Source organism: Syngnathoides biaculeatus, chromosome 20 (assembly GCF_019802595.1).
Source record: "Syngnathoides biaculeatus isolate LvHL_M chromosome 20, ASM1980259v1, whole genome shotgun sequence".
Taxonomy (NCBI): Eukaryota; Metazoa; Chordata; class Actinopteri; order Syngnathiformes; family Syngnathidae; genus Syngnathoides; species Syngnathoides biaculeatus.
Window position 1 is genome coordinate 6,941,778 of NC_084659.1, and position 18,424 is coordinate 6,960,201.

Sequence of the window (18,424 nt, forward strand, 5' to 3'; positions counted from 1 at the left end):
GGGCTGACTAGCAATTCCATCCATGTCGTCCATATTATACTGCCTCCAGATGGGAGGAGCAGCACGACGTCCATTGAGCTGAAGCAAAAAAAAATAAATAAAAAAAAATTGAACAAAATCAAATTACTGCCTTATGTTTTATTTAATTAAATCTCTGTTTTTGTAACGTCGATTATTTTAAAGGGCTATTTTCCTTATTCGTAAAACCCCAAACAGAATGCGTAATTATGCACGCTACGTGCGCGTCGGTTGGTTTTACATGGAAGATTCCGGGGCTCTTACAGTAAGTGAGGCCCGGAGCGTAACCCCCCCCCCCCCACGTTCGATGTTATCCAGAACTGACGTCTGCGTTCTGAACCGGCCCGCTAAGGTGTTAGGTAGGATTCCAACTCGGAGCTGAAACACGAAGCCAGCGAGCCGGCGAGTTTGTATTCCCGATGTACCTCAATTAGCACCCGAGTCGACCGGTCGCCCCCCCGTCCCTTCGGAACCAGGCCACCCCTCCCCCCTTGCGGGCGACGCGGCTGAGTGGCTTTTCAGACCGGATATGTTTACAAGTCACAAGGGGGACGTGAAAAATCTCAAGTGCAACTCTTGCGACGATGTCGCCGAGGTCCGCCGTTTGCTCCCTTCGCCGTTTTGCCGCGTGGCGATTCAATTTGGCTTCGCGGAAACGACTTTTGTTTTGTTTTTTCTTCTGCTTTTAATCCGACCCCAGTCGTAAAGTCGAGCCGTAACACTTTTATGTGCGAGTGGGGAGGGAGGGGGGGGGGGGGTTACCCCAGCAATACAGCCAGGAGACTGTGAAAACGAGTGTAATTTGTTCCATAAGATTTGGAAATCTCCATAATAAATTGAATGTCATTTCTACCACTTCCTGATTAAAAAAATAATTTCTGGCCACATAAAAAAAAAAAAAAAAAAATCCTTTAAAAGCTGTCAAACATCTGCCAAAGCACCAGTTGGAGATACAAACCCTCAACTGCAAGGACGACACAAATTCAATATAAACAAGATGATGATGTGATGGACGGATTATCATTCAATGTTTTGTTTTTTTTCAAAATATGAATTAACTAATTATTAAGGCCTGAATAAATTGTGTTGGAACGGTTGCGGTGTTACAGCAGCGGGATCAAACACCGCAGCCTAAATTTGGTCAAATCCGGGCTGGCGCATCCCGCAGAATTCCGACGGGACGACACGCAAACACTCGTCGACATCTTCGGCCCAACTCGGTCATCGCACGATGTCGGCTTTGTGACTGTCCACCGTTTGTAGACGGCTCAGGTGCAAACCAGAAACAAGACGACGCGAAGGTCCAGAGCTTGGACCGGTCGGCGCTAGCCTTTCGACCTTTGAACTTTTGCTGACCTCTTTGAACTTCCGAGTCATCTCTGCAACTGGATGATCGCTCATCTGCTCGGCCTTTTATGGATGCTAAATGCTAACTCATATCGGACGCCCTGTGCAACTCCCTTTCTGCACCCTCCCATCTTCCGTTTTGTGCTCTTATTTGACTTTAAAACCGGCTCAAGAGCTGCAGAACGGCCACAATTTTGAAGACGACGGAAGATTGTTGTCACTTAGCCGGCCGGTACTACTAGCCAGAATTTCCTGCAGGTAGATTAATGTTGCAGATTAGATTAGATTAGATAAAATAGATAGATAATAGATAGATAGATAGATAGATAGATAGATATAGATAGATAGATAGATAGATAGATAGATAGATAGATAGATAGATAGATAGATAGATAGATAGATAGATAGATAGATAGATAGATAGATAGATAGATGGATAGATAGATAGAGAGATAGAGAGGTATAGATAGATAGATGGATTATAGATAGAGAGGTATAGATAGATAGATAGATAGATAGATAGAGGTATAGATAGATAGATAGATAGATATATATAATAGATAGATAGATAGATAGATAGATAGATAGATAGAGAGTATAGATAGATAGATAGATAGAGAGGTATAGATCGATAATATAGAGAGAGAGGTATAGATAGATCGAGGATTATCTAGATAGATCTATAGATAGATAGATAGATAGATAGATAGAGGTATAGATAGATCGATAGATCTCTCTAGATAGGTATAGCTAGCTAGAGAGAGAGGTATCGATAGATAGAGAGGTTCTAGCTCCTAGATATAGATATAGCTAGAGATTTCTATCTAGATCTCTCATAGAGAGAGGTATAGATAGGCTATCTCTAGAGAGAGAGGTTCTAGATCTAGAGAGCTCTCTAGATAGATCTCTCTCTCTCTCTTTCTCTAGCTCGATCTCTAGCTCTCTAGAGAGGTCTCTATATCTTCTAGATAGAGAGGTCTCGCTAGAGCTATCTCTCTCTCGATAGATTCTCTCTCTATCTAGATCTCTCTCTCTCTTCTCTAGATCTCTAGATAGCTCTCTCTCTCTTCTCTCTCTCCTCTCTATTCTCTCCTCTCTCTAGTCTCCTAGATAGAGAGTCTATCTCTCTCTCTAGCTCGAGAGATCTCTCTCTAGTCTAGTTCTCTCTCGATAGATCTCTACTCTCTCTCTCTATAGATCTCTCTCTAGATCCTCTATAGATAGAGGTCTCTCTAGTCTAGATCTCGTCTTCGCTCGCTAGAGCTTCTCTCTCGATCTCTAGATCTCTCTCTCCTCTCTCTCCTCTCTAGATCTCTCTCTAGATAGATCTCTAGATAGATTCTCTCTCTTCTCTCTTCTCTCTCTCTCTAGAGATCTATCTAGGAGGTATAGATAGATAGATGTTGTTGTAGCTAAGTACGACGATCGTGATGCCGTATCAAGGTCCAGATAGATAGAAATATAGATAGATAGATAGCCATTATCCGCCATAAATTCCTGCAGGTTTTTCATGATGCTAGGTGGCTGATTGGATGGAGAGAAATAAAAATATGGGAGATTGTTGTCACAGCCAGGACACCCGTGAATTTTCTGCCGACTCTCGCGGGTAGGAAAAGGACCACCGTACCCCAGAAATTTGACCGGTGAAGAATTGCCAGAAATCTCTTCATGTCCTTCCACGTTGTAAGTAAGACGCTGCGGCCTCAGTGATCATAACTTTCTCGAACGAGGTCGACTTTTGTGAACTAACGCAGTTAAGAATCCAGGGTGCCAAATGGTTTGACCCCCGAATCGATTATTCCATTGACGCTGAGGTGCGGCCCCAATACCATCGGGAGTTTGTCTCCTCAGGGATGAGACAAAAATTGAACGGAGCACCAGCCGAGATGGAAGTCATTAAACGCTGGCGCTGTTTAGCTTCGCCTGTGGAGTGACTCAGCACAAAGATGTTTGCCGCCAATCAGTCGAAGGAAGGAACGCGCACACAGGAACAATCTGGAAGGCGTCACCTCCTTGCCGAGGATTCGCTTCCACTGCGACAAACGCCCAAAAAGTGGAAGCGGGCGACGTAATCCATCAGTCCACACGTCCGCCGAGCAGGTGAAATTTGGGATTTTTTTAAAACAAACATTCCTCGTTTTGTGAGCGGCGTACGGTGAGCTCACCGACGGGTTGTAACGATCCGGATCGTAAACGCTTACTGCCCGGATCTGACCTGGATCCTTAATGAGCGCCTGAAACCGCCCCAAAACGCCAACTTCCGCGATTGTCCTCTGAAGTACGGAGTTAAGATCTACGGAAGAATCAGCGATTGGCTGCCGATATCGCGGAGGGGAAGGCGGGTGGTGGTGCTCATTTGGTGCAGGTTCCGATCGAGTCCGACATTTGACGACAATCTTCCGTATTCTTGATGTATCTTGCAAAACGGGTGAAATTCATATTACAAGTCAATGAAACGTAGAACGAGCGACCTTTGGATCCCTGGCAGGAATTTGCGGCCGTGTCTTTTTTTTCATAATTGTGGTCAAACGGGTAAAAGATTTTACAAGTAAACGGAACGTGTCTATCTCGAAATTGCTAACTGGCAGGTATCATTTTCGTCGTAGATGTGACAAGAATCCGCCGGATTCCTCATCCAGCTGAATCCACCTAACCTCTGGAATTTTGGTGTCCAGCAGGGATCAGTGCTCCGATTTCCCCGCATCGCTCTTGGTTATTACAGTCTTGAAGTCACGAAAGAAAAAAAATATTGAAAAAAAAAAAAAAAAAAAAACCAGGCGTTCACCCGCTCGGAAAGATCCTCCTGGCCGACACCCAATCCGGGCGCCGTTCGCGGCGGAACCCTCGACCCAACCCCCCCGCTGAGAAGTTGTTACTGGCTCGGACATTCCTTCTCTCGCCTCGCCGCGCTTGCTAAAGTCTTCCCGCCGCGGCGCTGCCAAGCCACAATTAAAGCCACACAATAAAGGCGGCAAACCCAAATCATCGAGCGCGGTGATTTAGCGTTAGCGCGTGTTTGAGGATAGCTGCGCGTTATCGACGCTGGCTTCTCTGCAGAGCAACACCGTGATCGCGCGCCGGGATTGATAAAAGCGACGCTTGTGCGCTTTTTTTTTTTTTTTTTTTTTTTGTCACGCCAACAGCGCGCATGCTGATGTCATTAAACAAAGCGCTACTGTGGAGACATCTCGCGCTAAACAGAAGCAGGCCCGGAGCTCGCTAGCATTTGGTTTTCCACGCCAACATTTGAGGCCGGCAATCGGACACCGTTCCCAAAGCAGAAGGGCGACGCCGGGCAATAAATCTTGACGTTATGTTTACTGCGCTAAGACGGACGAAAACGCTCGCGTTTGTTTCTCTCTACGGATGCAAACGAGTTCCAACGGGTGGTCCTGCAACGTCTTCGCTGCCAGGGCCTCATAAGGAAAATCATTTCTGAAAAAGCTCAATTCGGTTCACTTAGATATAATCCATCCTTTTTATTCGCCGCTTATCCTCACGAGGGTCGCAAGGCAAGTGCTGGAGCCTAGCCCAGCTGTCAACGTGCAGGAGGCGGGTCACACCCTGCACTGGTCGCCGGAGTCGCCAGACAAACAGCCGCACTCACAATCGCACCTTGGGGCAATTTTGAGTGTGCAATTAATGTTGCATGTTTTCGGGATGTGGGAGGAAACCCACACAGGGACGGACGGGGAGAACACACGGACGGGGCCGGGATTGAACCCGGGACCTCAGAACTGCGAGGCCAACGCTTCACCTGCTGATCCACCTTCTTGCCCACTTATATATCTATGCAGTAAAAAAAAAAAATATTTTAAACACGAACGAGCAGTTTTACGGCTCAGATCAGATGCCCCCAAAAAATCTTCATTGTATTAAATTATTTTACAGAACAAAAATAAAACAATATTTTAAATATATATATATATAAATTGAATCTGACATTCCTTCCCAAAAAGAAAAGAAGGACAATTTAAAAAAAAAAAAAAAAGAATAAAACTTTCAATCAAACAACTTCCCCAAACTAACTTCATCAAGTCCGCCGAAATCGAGTCCCGGCTCGCAAAAAGGCCGACCCGCGAACGCCCCCTCCGTTCAAATATTCACGCCGCAATGCTACATCTGGGGAAATGAAATAAAACAAAAGTGGATTAAAATTTAACGAGGAGCAGGTTGCCGAGCTTTAACCGAAGCGGCGGCAGAAAACGGATCCTCCCGCTTCAAAATGTGCGATAACGACCCGATAAAAGGAAGAAAAAGAAAAGCGGGCTGTTTGCGTTCAGGCCGCGAGCTGTGTACTCACCGCGCTAATGAATCCACGAGCCGTGGACTTTACTAATGAAGGCGCCGCCGGCGGGCCGCTAAACACGTGGCGACGCCGACTCGTTACGGCGCTCACGCATTCATCTTTTATGCTCTTACCATCAAAGGGGAGGAAGACTCGGGGCAGCGGCTGAGGAAGGCCGCGGGTCGCGGCGAGGAAGAGGAAGAGGAAGCGCAGAGGCGGCGCGGTCGGCACGCCTGGCCGGCCCATGGCTGACCCGGGACGGGATGCCACCGCCTGAAATGGGAGACGCGGCCACACGTTTAGAATCGCCAACGGTGACAAAATACTTTGGAAAAAACATATTTCAACATGCATAAAAAGTACGGCTAAGCTGGGGAAGCGTTGGCCTCACAGTTCTGAGGACCCGGGTTCCATCCCGGCCTCGCCTGCGTGGCTTTCCTCCGGGTGGGCACTCCGGTTTCCTCCCACATCCCAAAAACGCGCACGCTCGGAAAAATTTGCCCCGAGGTGCGATTGGTCGTTTGTCTCTTTGCGCCCTGCGATTGGCTGGCGACCAGTTCAGGGTCTACCCCGCCTCCTGCCCCTTGACAGCTGGGATAGGCTCCCGCGACCCGTGTGAGGATAAGCGGCTAAGAAGATGGACGCTTTAACAGGCATTTTTCCAATTAAAAGGACGAATACATAAATTTGAACATTTTCAATTTTGTCTTTGAGTTTTTGGTACATTTGTTGATATGTTTCAGCAGCGGATGCTCTGAAAAAGGTGGACACTGAAAATAAATGTATTATGCCATTAAAATGTTCATAATTCAAATTGATAATTATTTGAATTAAAAAAAAAAAGTAAAACAAATCTTCATTATTTATAGTAAATCATTCTGAAAAATAAAAAAAATATTACAGAAAAAAAAGTTCACATTTTACTAAAAAAATATTTTGAAAAATGTATTCCACAAAGGCATTTTCCCGCATTGATCCACACGTTTTGTAAATCTGAAAAAAAGCCCCACAAAAATCCATATGACTTGTATTTAGAGGAGAACTCAACTGAGCGTCCGGACAAAAAAAAAAAAAAAACTTTTCGATACATTGTTCATGTAAATAAACGACGTTTAGCATGTCAAGCTCCCTCTATTGGCAAGGAGGTCTTCTTAAACGACATCATCAAAGGAAAACGTGATTCACCTCCGCAAAAAACGGACATATTTGACACGGAAATCATCAGTCTTTTCGTTCAGTATCTTTGCACGAGGGCCTCCCTGAAAAATGGATGAAGTAAATCCGTGCTCCTGGTCCAGAACTCAATTATTGATGAGCAGCAGGTAGTGGACCAAACTCAAACCCACTTACGGGCTTGAAAAAAAAAAACCAGGTGGATCTCTGGCCTCATGGCTTATGCATCTGCGCTGAAACATTGATGAGCGTCGCGCTTAAACAAGACAAAAACTTTGGTGCGCTTTGTGGACCGAAGAAAAAAAAAAAAAAAAAAAAAAAAAACCCATCAAAAACGTGAAATTGTTGGGGAACGCTTCGAGCAATTTTAGACGTGCTTGGATATATTCGTGGGACGGCAAAACCCGGGAAAAGCTAAACATTAGCATTATTACACAAAGAAACATAAGATACAAAGAAAGCCTGACGGGATTGAAGTTTCTTTCATCATAAAACGGTCGATCTCCAAAAGCCAAACCAAATATGTTTTCCCACGATGCCTGCCTGGACTCGGAAAAAAATTGTCCGAGGGAGATGACGTTCTGAGCGTCCCGAACATCTGCTCAATCCTCGTGGAGGGTTGAAATTCCCGCAGCTGCTCAAGTCATCTTCCCGACACGCCGCCGTGAGTGCGAGTAGTTCTCCGAACGGCCCTCGAACCCGACCCGGAACCCCCCCCCCCCCCCCCAATCCAAAACTCGAGCCATCTAAAGCGACGAAATCCAGCAATTCCGGAATTTCTGCAAACAAGCCGTGAATGTCGGACTAACCGATCTTCTTGACCATTCCGAACACCACCCCGAGAACTTTACCGGAACGTGTCGGGTACGCGTCTCTCTCGGTCTGATTTTGCTGAAACGTTGCGTCGCCGTAAAAATAGCCGAGTGGACGATAGCGTTGGGAAAAAAAAAAAAAAAAGTTACTCAATCCGTCCCGAGCGTTGGTACACCACACCCGGCTACGCACACTCTGACGGCAGACGTTCCGAGTAGTCCGAACATCGCGGCCGGCGACGAGCGTCCCGAAGTCGAGACAAAGCGGATCAAGTCGCGCAAACGATCGGCACGACGTACGGTACTGGCACACCCGATGATGCTTTCCACCTGATCCTGAATCCGGACTAAACTCGCTCACCTTTCAGCCCCTGCTCCTAATCCAGGTGAAGATTCCCAAGGCGGAGAACCCAAATGCTAAACGGGGTCCTTTTTTTGTTGTTGTTGAAATATTAGTATTATTATTATTTTAAAAACATAAGATAGCCCCGGGACTCCGAGGAGGGATCTGTTCTTCCTCGCGAGCGGAGTTTGACTGAACGGCGAGGAGAGGGAGGTGAGCGGAGAAGAGGCAGCGAGAGGCGGGTGTCCTGTTACGCCAAACGCCCCCCCCCCCCCCACCCCCACCGCACCCCCGCCATCAACAACAAGACAGCCAACACGAGTTCAACACCACGACTACATTCTGACAACGGGCGCCGATGGAATAACATGAACAACCGCCGGCCGCCGACACAGGCTGCGGTAGAAGAAACAGTTTTTTGGAGATCTCGTGAAGCCGTTTTGTCAAGCCGCCGCTTTGCCGCAGCGCCGGTTCGCAATGCCGACGCCGCTTTCCGAGTGAATGCATTTCGAAGCGAAACTGCCGCCAGTCGACTTGAAAAACCGCCGCGTGAAAGAGGCGCCGCCGAAGCGGGCCGCGGTCGAAATATTTTCGCCTCAACACTCGGCTGCTTTCGCACCGCATTGCTGCCAAATTGCCGCTTCGCAGGCGTAACGGCGCGACGAGATCGGTGGCGACAAACTTCACACGGGCCGGTCGCACTTTTGGTTGCAGTTGCGCCTCTTGTGGAAGTTGGCAAAATTGTGGGCTTGACTTGACATTCTTGGCTGCCTCAACTCAGCCTGACTAGTATCTGTTTGGGGGTTCGGGTTTGGCGCAAATCCAGTAACCCGTTCCGGACTTTTTTTTTCGACCAGAATGCTTTCTTGGGCGAAAGGTACCAATAGAGGAAAAGTGCGCTTGGCGGTGGATGCTAACGGTAGCTCTGTTGTCCGCGCTATCGACAACGTACCGGTTGTCGGTAATTACCTCCGATGACCACCGAACTTAGCGACCGGGTCGTGCGAACGAGGTTAGGGTCGGTACTTGGGTCGGTCTCTCCTCTGACGAACTGAAACCCCTGAACACAGATCAAAAACACCGCAAGTACAGATGTATTCGTACTACTCTCTCCCGTGAAAACATTTGTTGGGATTAAGATAAGACAGTGGCTCGTTTTGGAACTCTCGGGGTTTTTTTTTTTTTTCATTTTTTTAATCAGACCTCGGGGATGCTGGGAATCTTGACTTACTGGGATTTTAATTGGATTTTGGATTGCAGGTGGACCTTAACGTCAGTGAGATCGTCATCCGGTCTTATCGAAAGGATCTCGTTCCCTGTGGCTTGGGCTGGATCGGGTGTGAATTTTATGATCGCTCTGGATCAACGGCGCGGTGCGGCGGGCTCGTTGTTTGGGGTTCCACCGGCTCGCATTCCTCATTGGTGCGGAATGTTCAAATCGAGCCTCTTTCCAGCTGTTTTCCGGGGGAAAACAAAAGCTCTGTTTGGAACAAAGACGCCGGCAACTCCGAGAGAAAACAAAGAAGTTCTTCTCAAAACATTCAAACCTGCGGTGGAGTCACGAAAAACGCTGTCAAAGGCATCCAGAATTATGGAAAATGTATTCTGCGGGTTTTGCATCATTTCAGGATGCGTCTTTGACCCTTTTACACCAAAGTCAAACGTTTCCATTTTATTCATAACCCTCTTTTTAAAACAAGCTAATCCACCAAATATGACAAATCATACAGAATGAATACAAACATTTGAATCAATTAATTTTAGGAGAAAACAGCTGCAGTGATCATCATCTGGCGGCACGGCGGGCTCACCTGGAAAGAGCTGGCCTCGCAGTTCTGAGGAACCGGGTCCGATCCCGGCCCCGCCTGCGTGCGAGATTGCATGTTCTCCCCGAGCCTGCGTGGGTTTTCTCCGGGTGGGCGCTCCGCTTATCCTCCCGCATCCCAAAAACATGCAACATTAATCGGACACTCTAAATTGCCCATAGGTGTGATTGCGAGTGCGGCTGTTCGTCTCGACGTGCCCTGCGATTGGCTGGCGATCGGTTCCGGGTGTACCCCGCCTCCTGCCACGTTGACAGCTGGGACGGGCTCCAGCAATCCCCGCGACCCTTGTGAGGATAAATAAATGATCATCCATCCATCATTTTCGGCATGATCTAAAGTGAAGTGGGCTAAAGCTTGATCCTGGCGGAACTCCAAACAGGCAGATATAAAGTACAGTCCTATTTAGCACGTTGACATTATTGCATAGTTACGTAGTGCGATGTTTTTTTTGCCATTCGCTTTGTTTTAACAGCAGTGAGTGTTTGTTTAAACGGGGTCGTGCAAATGAACACTTTGGATTTTTTTTTTTTTTTTTTTTTAAAGTAAGTCATACTCAGTCCTGGGTCGAAATTTCAGAGGCGTGCTTACATAAACCGCACTCCACTCACTTAAGATATTACTTTGATGCGTTCAGCGAGAGGACAAAAGTTTACAGGCGCGAGTAATTGAAAGAAGAGTAAGGTGGTGTCATCAATTTTATTTTATTATTATTATTTTTTTTTGTTGTTTTTTACGAGGTAGCAGATGTAGATGTAGTCGGAGCCCGGAGTGGCTTTGCAGATGCACGGAAGATTGATGCTTCAATCCCCAAACCAGAACTAAATAAAAAAAGCCACGTAAAAACCTGCAGGTGGGATCTTTCCACGTGCTTTGACGGATGCTCAGCCTTCGGGCATCCCTTGAGACTTAGCGTTAGTGTGCACACCCCCCCCCCCCACACACACAGACACACACACATGGGAAATCCTGTGCCAAGCCCAAGAGGCATCTGGCTTTCATTTAGCGCACCATCAAACGCAAACTGCGACTGATTTGCTTTAGCGGAATAATCTCCGCACGTTTCACGGTTTGTTTTGTGCATGCGCTGCGTTTACATTTCGTTTGCATTCCCACACCGCCGGGGCGACTAAAGGCGAGAGTACGTAATCAATGTGCGTCGTGAATATTAAACGTGGAAGTTCCGTTTTCAGAGGAATTGGACTGACGTAGACTAGCCGCGCCGAGTCATTATTAATTCTTAATCAGTGCTGTCGCGTTTTGACGAATGAACTACTCGCCAACGCAGCGTGTTTTTAAATTCAACCCGCACTTTTGCGCCGCTGTACTTGATTGTATGCATTTATGATTTCCATTTTCAATAGCTGGCGTCCTGTGGGAAGACCAGTCTGTACGTTAATTCCAACCCAATTTACGGGAAGTCCAACGGGAATACCTTGGTGTACCGCAAAGAGCCTCTCAACTAATTAGCCGTTTTCATTCCAGAGGGACGAGGAGGGCGGAGACCCTCTCGTTGAGTTAATTCGACATCCTGGCATTTGTACACCACCACCCCTCCCCCCCGCCCCCCCACTTCAATTACTTAGCGCGGACTTTCATTATCGATCGGAACCCCGAGTAAGTCCGACTTGTTGATTTCGGGGTCTGCAAACACGTCAAGTGATGAAGTTAATCGAGAGTTCCCGAGAGGAGATGAAGACCAACGGGGAGACGGTGCAAAAGTCAAATCTCGGTCGAAATGAAAGAAGAAGTCGGAGATGCAGTTTATGGACCAAAAATATTGTTACTAAAAAAAAAAAAAAAAAACCTGACCCACGCGTTAGTGGTAGAGTTCCAGTTGCCATAAGACCAAACTTAAACAGTTTAACGTCTGACGTATACAATTTGACTAACTTTTCGGGAATCTAGATCAGGAACTCGCAAAACATTCAGAGGGAATCCTCTAGTCTCCTCCTGGTCTGCGGGATGCGTTACACAAGGCATCCCGGTGATTGTACCGCAGTTCCGGACACATTAGAGGGGGGGGACGAGAGTTTGATTAGTTGTCAGCGGGGGTCGGGACTGGGGGGATATTTCACATTTCAGATGCACCTTCGGGACGGACTAATTTGCGGAGAGAGTCTCAGAGAAGCAAGCAAGCAGGCCACGCATTCGAGGAGGGGAACCGGAGGTTTCACTTTGGAGGGTTCACGTCCCAAATGGGAAGACCCGACCGACCGAGTATGTCAGAGGAGGGTTGCAAGTCCCCCTTCGGTCAGGGTTGCGTTTTACAGAAAGCAACCTGGCGGGTTCAACCTCACGGATGGACTAATTTGTCAAAGGTGTCCGGAGGACGTTTCACAGAAGGCGACACGCCAAACTCAGGGACGGACTCATTTGCGGAGGGTGTCTTACAGAAAGCAGGCAAGTGACTGAACATCTGTGCCGGACAAATTGGACGAAGGTTGAGAAGGTAGGTTTCTGCTCGTGAGGGGTGCCTGGAGGATGTTTCACAGAAGGGTTCCAGGTGATGTTGGGGGAGTTCCATTCCTTTGAAGGGGGCAGGGGCATTCTTCGACTTCGACAAGGGGGTCACAAGGAGGTCTGGGGGATGTTTCACAGAAGGCAACCGGGCAAATGAACATCAAGGACGGACTAATTTGTAGAGGTCTGGAAGTTTAGAGATTGAGTGCCTCCGCTCCGTGGGGAAATCCCTGACCTGTCGGGGGGGACGCGTGGGAACCAACGTCACGCATCTGTATCTGATGCCAAGGTTGGGTAAGCGATACGGACTTAACCCCTGAACCCCCGAGTGAAAGTAAGTCATTCAACACGCTTCGCTGGGTCTGGTTGTAGGCCTTCTGCTGCTGCTGCTGCAGCTTGTGATGTTTTTAAACGAGGAAGGGTGGTGGGGGTCGCGCAAGTGCAGAGACCCCCGCCCACAGTCTGGAGGGTCGGGCGCCACTCCAAGGCAGACGGTCCATCTTCAAGGTTTATTTCGGTGTTGCCCACCCGTTTGCCGTCCCATTCAGCTGCCGACTCGTCGGAGGTTTACGTTCTCCGGGACGGATGGCGCTCTGGTCCCTCGCTCTCAGTCTCTCCTAAGTTCCTTGGTTTTGCTAAAAGCCTCTCTCACGCGTTGATATTTTGCAGTAAAAAGACCGGACACGGAATGGAGGGGAAAGATCTCGAATACGAGCCGTGACTGAGCGCCGGATTGTGCGTAAATGACACTGATCGTAGATCACTTTGTGAGGATCCTTTGCGCCGGAAGACATTTGGATCCAGGGAGAGATCGGCTTTAACAGCTCACATTGGTTTCTCGCAACCTGTTTGGGTTGGATTCTCGGTCAAAGTCAAAGTCAAGCAAATGCCATATTTTCTGCTCCGCCTCTGACGCAAGCTTTCTTTTGTCGATCCCGGCGTTGAAAGAGGTTTTTGTTCGGACCGCGTGAGAGTCGTCGACGATGAACACCCCCCCCCCACCCCCGTTGTCGCTGTATTTTACACGTAAACTCCGGGACGAGATTAATTATGTGATTATGGAATGCAGTGTTATTTTGCGAAAGTCGTGGCAACATTCCGCCTTGGCCGGGTTCCGCTGGTTCCTTTGTTCCAGCCGCGAAGTGGCCATTTGGCAGACTTTGCGGACGGACTCGAGAGCCGAGTCGACGTAATTGCGGCTCTTTTCTCCCCGACTGCGGAACGGATGACACGCAACGTGAACCCAGACCCCTGAAAATGAGCACTTCAGCTGACTGGAAACAAGCACGGAAGACCCGTTGAAGAAAGAAAATCCAATCCTGGGGAGGGGGCAGTTTATTTTTCCATTATCTCCTGTGGATTAGTTTCCGACGGCGCCTGCTGTCAAAAGCAATCACGGCGGATCTTATCGGAAGTTGAGCGCAGGTGGTCCAATTGTCCACGCCGATTATCGAGAAGTTTAGCGGGAGGTTAAAGCAACATTTTTTTCCCGCCCCGTGGAGACACGAAACCACGGACCACCGTTGAATTTTGGTTTGGGGTTTTTTTTTTTTAATCGCCCCCGACGCCGCTTAACTCGTGTTATCGGTCTATTTAGGCGTTGAAGTGGGACATCGGGCTGGATTAACACCCTCGGAGACGCCGTGAACTCCGTTACGCGTGTATTTCCTCAAAACGGCAAAAAAAAAAATGAATTGACAAAATTCCTAAAGTGCTTGAGTTGAAATTTTTGGTTTTACACCTGCTTGGCCTGGAGTAGTCGCACCCTCGCCCGGTTGTCACCGTGGCGTGAACGTCGTCATTTTGGCGACTTTTTCATTTGATGATTCATAAACTCCAGACAGACGAGCAGCGGTCCAACAAAACATTTGCGTACGAAAACAGCTGTTAAATTCATCGATGGATAAATACAATCTTGGGGCTAAATTAATCCCCGTTGTCAGATAAATGCCACAAAAAAACTAAAATAGATTTTCAACTATGATTGAGTGATGTCAATAAGAGTTTATAAGAATCCTTTTTTTTTTTTTTTTTTTTTATTAATTCATTGAAAAGATCTCACCAGCAACGGGAATACCTGCGGCACAAATCTTGTGCTTGTCGCAGCGTGCTAGCATACTGAGATGTTCCCAATGTGGCCAAATTACACGTGAAACAATAAATCTTATTATTCTGCAGCCAAATAGCAAATAAAGTACATTTACGGTCGATTACAAGTGGAAATTTGATGCATATTTAACAAACCTGCACAATTTGGGGACTCCATGTAGGCAAAGGACTCACTTGAGTGGAAAATGCAGGTAAGTCATATGTCACGAGGGGAATGGCGCCACCTAGCGGACGGACGATTTGCTGCAAGTCAAACACATTTCAAGGCAACTTTGAGAACAATTTGGGATGAATTTCGTTATTTGTACTTTTAATGCTTTAGTGAAAGGTATAGATATAATACTATTAAAAAACGAAGTGAACAATGTAAACTAGGGTACATTATCCAGTATAATATACAATTAAATGTATCTGAATTAATTTGTACTGTATTTTCAAGAAATATTCAAAGGAAAATTAAGAGCACATTTGATTTGTGGCCACATGGCGGCGCTGTCTCCACATTATATGGATGATGAATTGTAGCTACAATCTGTCGAAGACGAGAAATGCAACAATTAATTCATAGATTGATGACTTTAATATTTAACAGCTCATCCAGCAAGTACAGCATTACGCTACAATGTAAATACGGGTGAAACAGATTTAGCTGAAATATTCATAAATTCCCTTTGTCAAGATGAAGCGTCCTTCCGCGCCATCAATATCCCTCAAATATTCATCAGAATCCTCCTCACGCAAAGGCAGGAAATTCCCCGTCGCTTTTCATTTCCACCCCGATCGGTCTTTGGCTGCAGTCGGAAATGAAACAATGACAAGAAAGATGATGTGAGCACGAGCAAATACTTGTTAAGCCATAAAACACGACGTACGTCAGTACCTATAGTGGATCGCTACTTAAAAAAAAAAAATAAAATAAATCCCTGTCCACTGGAGTGAGCGATTGACAAATTGAACAGGAAAACCTGTCGCCGAGGGCCCGAGGTCCTTCCGTACGGCCCGAAAGAGGCGGACGAGGGAACCGGCCCAGGCCCGGCGCCTCTCCGCCCTCGCTGCCGTCTGGGCGGCGTACACCAGCGTCAGCACGGTCCTCTCAAAGTCCGTCGCGCTCGCGGGGCGGCGGCATCGGTCCGGCCCGGCGGACAGACGGAGAACCTCCGGGAGGGTCTCGGGGAGGACGCCGTCGCAGAGGAGCTCCAGCGACCGAGCCCGCCGGAGGGACGCCAGCTCCGCGTCGGGGATGATGAGCGGATCCTCTCCTCGGATCTCCGCGCCGGACAACAGTGCGTTCCAATGCGCGCGCTTGAATTGAACATTTCATAAATCATCACGTGAAGGCGATTTAGAGGGAAAAGAATGTGGCGAGAAGGAGAAAGAAGAAAAGAAAAACATTCCTCATCTTCCTGCTGTTGATGAGCAAGCGGCGCGCTAACCTCAAACGGAAGCTCCACGTCCTCCGCGGATTTCTGCAAGGAAGGAGACGGCAGCCGCGGCGTTGCCCACTTCGGATGCAACGGCGCCGGGTACAAAGCTGAAAAGATGGCGAGGCAACAAACGTGTTGTTGGGACAAAATCAACTGCACCAAATGCTCGCGTGGTAAAGCAACCAAAACAACTGCACAGAGTAAAAAAAAACAAAACAAACAAAAAAAATGGAACTGATAACGTAAGGTAGTGTCCCAAAATCATACGGTACCAAATTACCTGAACTGAATTGATATTGGGAGGGTACAAAAATAATTGAAGCGCATACTAAAATGAAGTCAAACCTCATTTTTTTTTTGTAATTTTCATTGGGCCACTAAAATAATTGGACCAAATGATAACATTGTGAGGGTGGCAAAAGTCAACAAAACTAAGCAATATTATTAATATTACTAAATCGCCAAGGTTATGAAAATTGCTGAATCAATTGAGGGGGGGGGGCACCAAAAATAAATGATAAAATTGCTAAAATGGTGAAAAGGACCACAATTAATCAACTCCAATACATAATTGGGGCAAACTTTCATATGTTTAGTTCATGAAAATATTAAATACCTTAAAAAAATAAAACTACATATTTATCCCTCAGGTTAAATGTATTTTACCAAAATTGTATTTTTGAGGAATAAAAGTGGTTTAAAAGCCTCCATGTTAAGTGTGGACAGTTAATGAAGAGCCCATCTGATGATTGGGTGAATCGTAGTTTTGTCTTTATTCCCTGAAAAACGACAAGATGTTGGCTCCATGGCTACGTAAGCGTAGCCGATGTGTTCAAGGCCCCCACCCCCCACCCTCCCGCGCGGGGGGCCTTTGAAACTCAGCGCAGCGCCGGACTAGCAACAAAGCTACGCTAATTAGCGCCGCTAAGCGCTACTGCCGGTCGGCTGGAGGCGTGGTGCCATTACCGGAGCAAACAAAATGGAGGACGACCGTGTTAAGTCGTCCAGGGAACCGGCTCGGCTCTGTGAAGTCATCCCTTGAGGCTCACTGAGCTGAAGTCTTGCAGTGAAGACCGACAATAAGTATTTGAACAGTGTGCTGCTATATTGCAAGTTCTCCCACTTCGAAATCAAAGGAGGGGTCGGAAGCTTTCGTCGTAGGTCATCATCCAAAAGAAAAATCCAGAAATCACAATGTATGATTTTTTTTTAACGATTTGTGTGCTACAGCTGAAAATAAGTATTGGAACACTTGTTTATCAGCTACAATTCTGACCCTCAAAGACCTGTTCTGACGTGGCCCAGCCAGTCTCCAGACCTAAACCCGATAGAAAATCTTTGGAGGGAGCTGAAACTTTGTGTTTCTCAGCGACAGCCCAAAAACCGATGTCTGATGTAGAGCAGATCTGTGTCGAGGAGTGGGAAAAAAAAAAAATCCCTCCCGCAGTCTGTGCAACCCTGGTGAACAACTACAGGAAACGTTTTTCTGTAATTGCAAACAAAGGCTACTGTAACAAATATTAACACTGGTTTTCTCAGCTGTTCAAATACTTATTTGCAGCTGTATCACACAAATAAATCTTAAAAAAAAAAAAAAAACCATATATTGTGATTTTTGGATTTTTCGTTTCAGATGACAGCGGACATACGATGAAATTTCCGACCCCTCCACGAGTGGGAGAACTCGCAATTTGCAGGGTGTTCAAATACTTTTCTTCACTGTACATGTTTGACTTTGGACCAGCTTTTTTTTTTCTGGCTGTTTATTCCCGTTACATCCTTACGTGGTGACTTTGGAGCCATATTTGCCCAAATTATCCCATTTATAGCGGTTTTCTACATGACATATGCGTGTAATAAAACGTGTCAAGTTGTTTTCAGGCCACCTGAGTGGGGGGAAAAAACGCAAGGTGAGAAATTCCTCAGTGATCAAAGGCAGCAACGATCAGACGCTCCAATTTAAAGACCGATTTTACGGTTTCGATTTTACGACTCACCCGAGCGGGGCCGCCGGGCCGAAGATGAGCAAAACCAGCAGGAGCGCGTCGGAGGCCATCGGGACGCGTCGTTCATCTTCTGGTCGGCCGCGGTCTCGTGTCGCCTCGCCGCACCGCGCTCGCATCTGGAAGCCATCAGACGAGCGGAGCTGTCGGGACGTCCCCCTTTGGCCCAGATCCGACTCGGCGTTTGGTCAAAAACGGCAAGAAGCTGATTGAGGCTGAGCGACAGCCAAGAAAAAGAAGCCTTCGGATTTCCAAAAAGGGGGACACAGATGGGCGAGGTCACCCGTGGATGAGGTCAAAAATTAAAATATGAAGTCTACGTCAAAATTTGTCACTTGAATATGTTTTTAAATAACCCAATTGGTTGATAAACGACGAACATTTTCCAATTAATCTATCGACTATGTGCATCCATTTGTCGAGCCGCTTATCCTCACAAGGGTCACGGATCGCGAGAGCCTATCCCAGCTGATGTGGGGCGAAAAGGCAACTGGTCACGTCGGCGCAATCGCTCAGCGGGAATTGAACCCACGCTGCCCGCACCAAAGTCAATGCAATAAAAGAAATCGCTTAACCATTCAATAACTTATTTTAGATTTTATCCATTTACAGTTAACCAAT

The 18,424-nt window shown here is 47.1% G+C and overlaps 2 protein-coding genes across 5 annotated transcripts in view; both read right to left on the reverse strand.

Annotated features, from left to right (window-relative positions):
- sema3c (sema domain, immunoglobulin domain (Ig), short basic domain, secreted, (semaphorin) 3C) overlaps positions 1 to 9,855 on the reverse strand; it is a 28,139-nt gene extending 18,284 nt beyond the window's left edge. Inside the window, exons 1-2 of one of the 2 annotated variants that reach the window (XM_061806997.1) lie at positions 9,793 to 9,855; positions 5,788 to 5,926 (exon numbers count right to left, since the gene is read on the reverse strand). In XM_061806997.1, the coding sequence (XP_061662981.1) occupies positions 5,788 to 5,899 (112 nt within the window). In that variant the 5' untranslated portion in view covers positions 5,900 to 5,926; positions 9,793 to 9,855. Of the gene's footprint in view, positions 1 to 5,787; positions 5,927 to 7,999; positions 8,144 to 9,792 lie in introns of those variants that run through there. The other variant, XM_061806996.1, reaches the window with a different exon arrangement.
- Positions 9,856 to 14,864: 5,009 nt separating this feature from the next.
- LOC133493613 (protein FAM180A) lies at positions 14,865 to 18,390 on the reverse strand. Of its 3 annotated transcripts, none has more exons than XM_061807153.1 (4): positions 17,798 to 18,390; positions 15,810 to 15,907; positions 15,342 to 15,678; positions 14,865 to 15,167 (listed from the first exon to the last, which is right to left on the reverse strand). In XM_061807153.1, the coding sequence occupies exons 1-4, from the start codon at positions 17,931 to 17,933 to the stop codon at positions 15,142 to 15,144; spliced, it is 597 nt and encodes a 198-aa protein (XP_061663137.1). In that variant the 5' UTR covers positions 17,934 to 18,390; the 3' UTR covers positions 14,865 to 15,141. The 3 variants fall into 3 exon arrangements, with proteins under 3 accessions (XP_061663137.1, XP_061663134.1, XP_061663135.1); XM_061807151.1 differs by having other exon boundaries at positions 15,131 to 15,167; positions 15,257 to 15,678; XM_061807150.1 differs by having other exon boundaries at positions 14,865 to 15,678.
- Between the last annotated feature and the right edge of the window lie 34 nt (positions 18,391 to 18,424).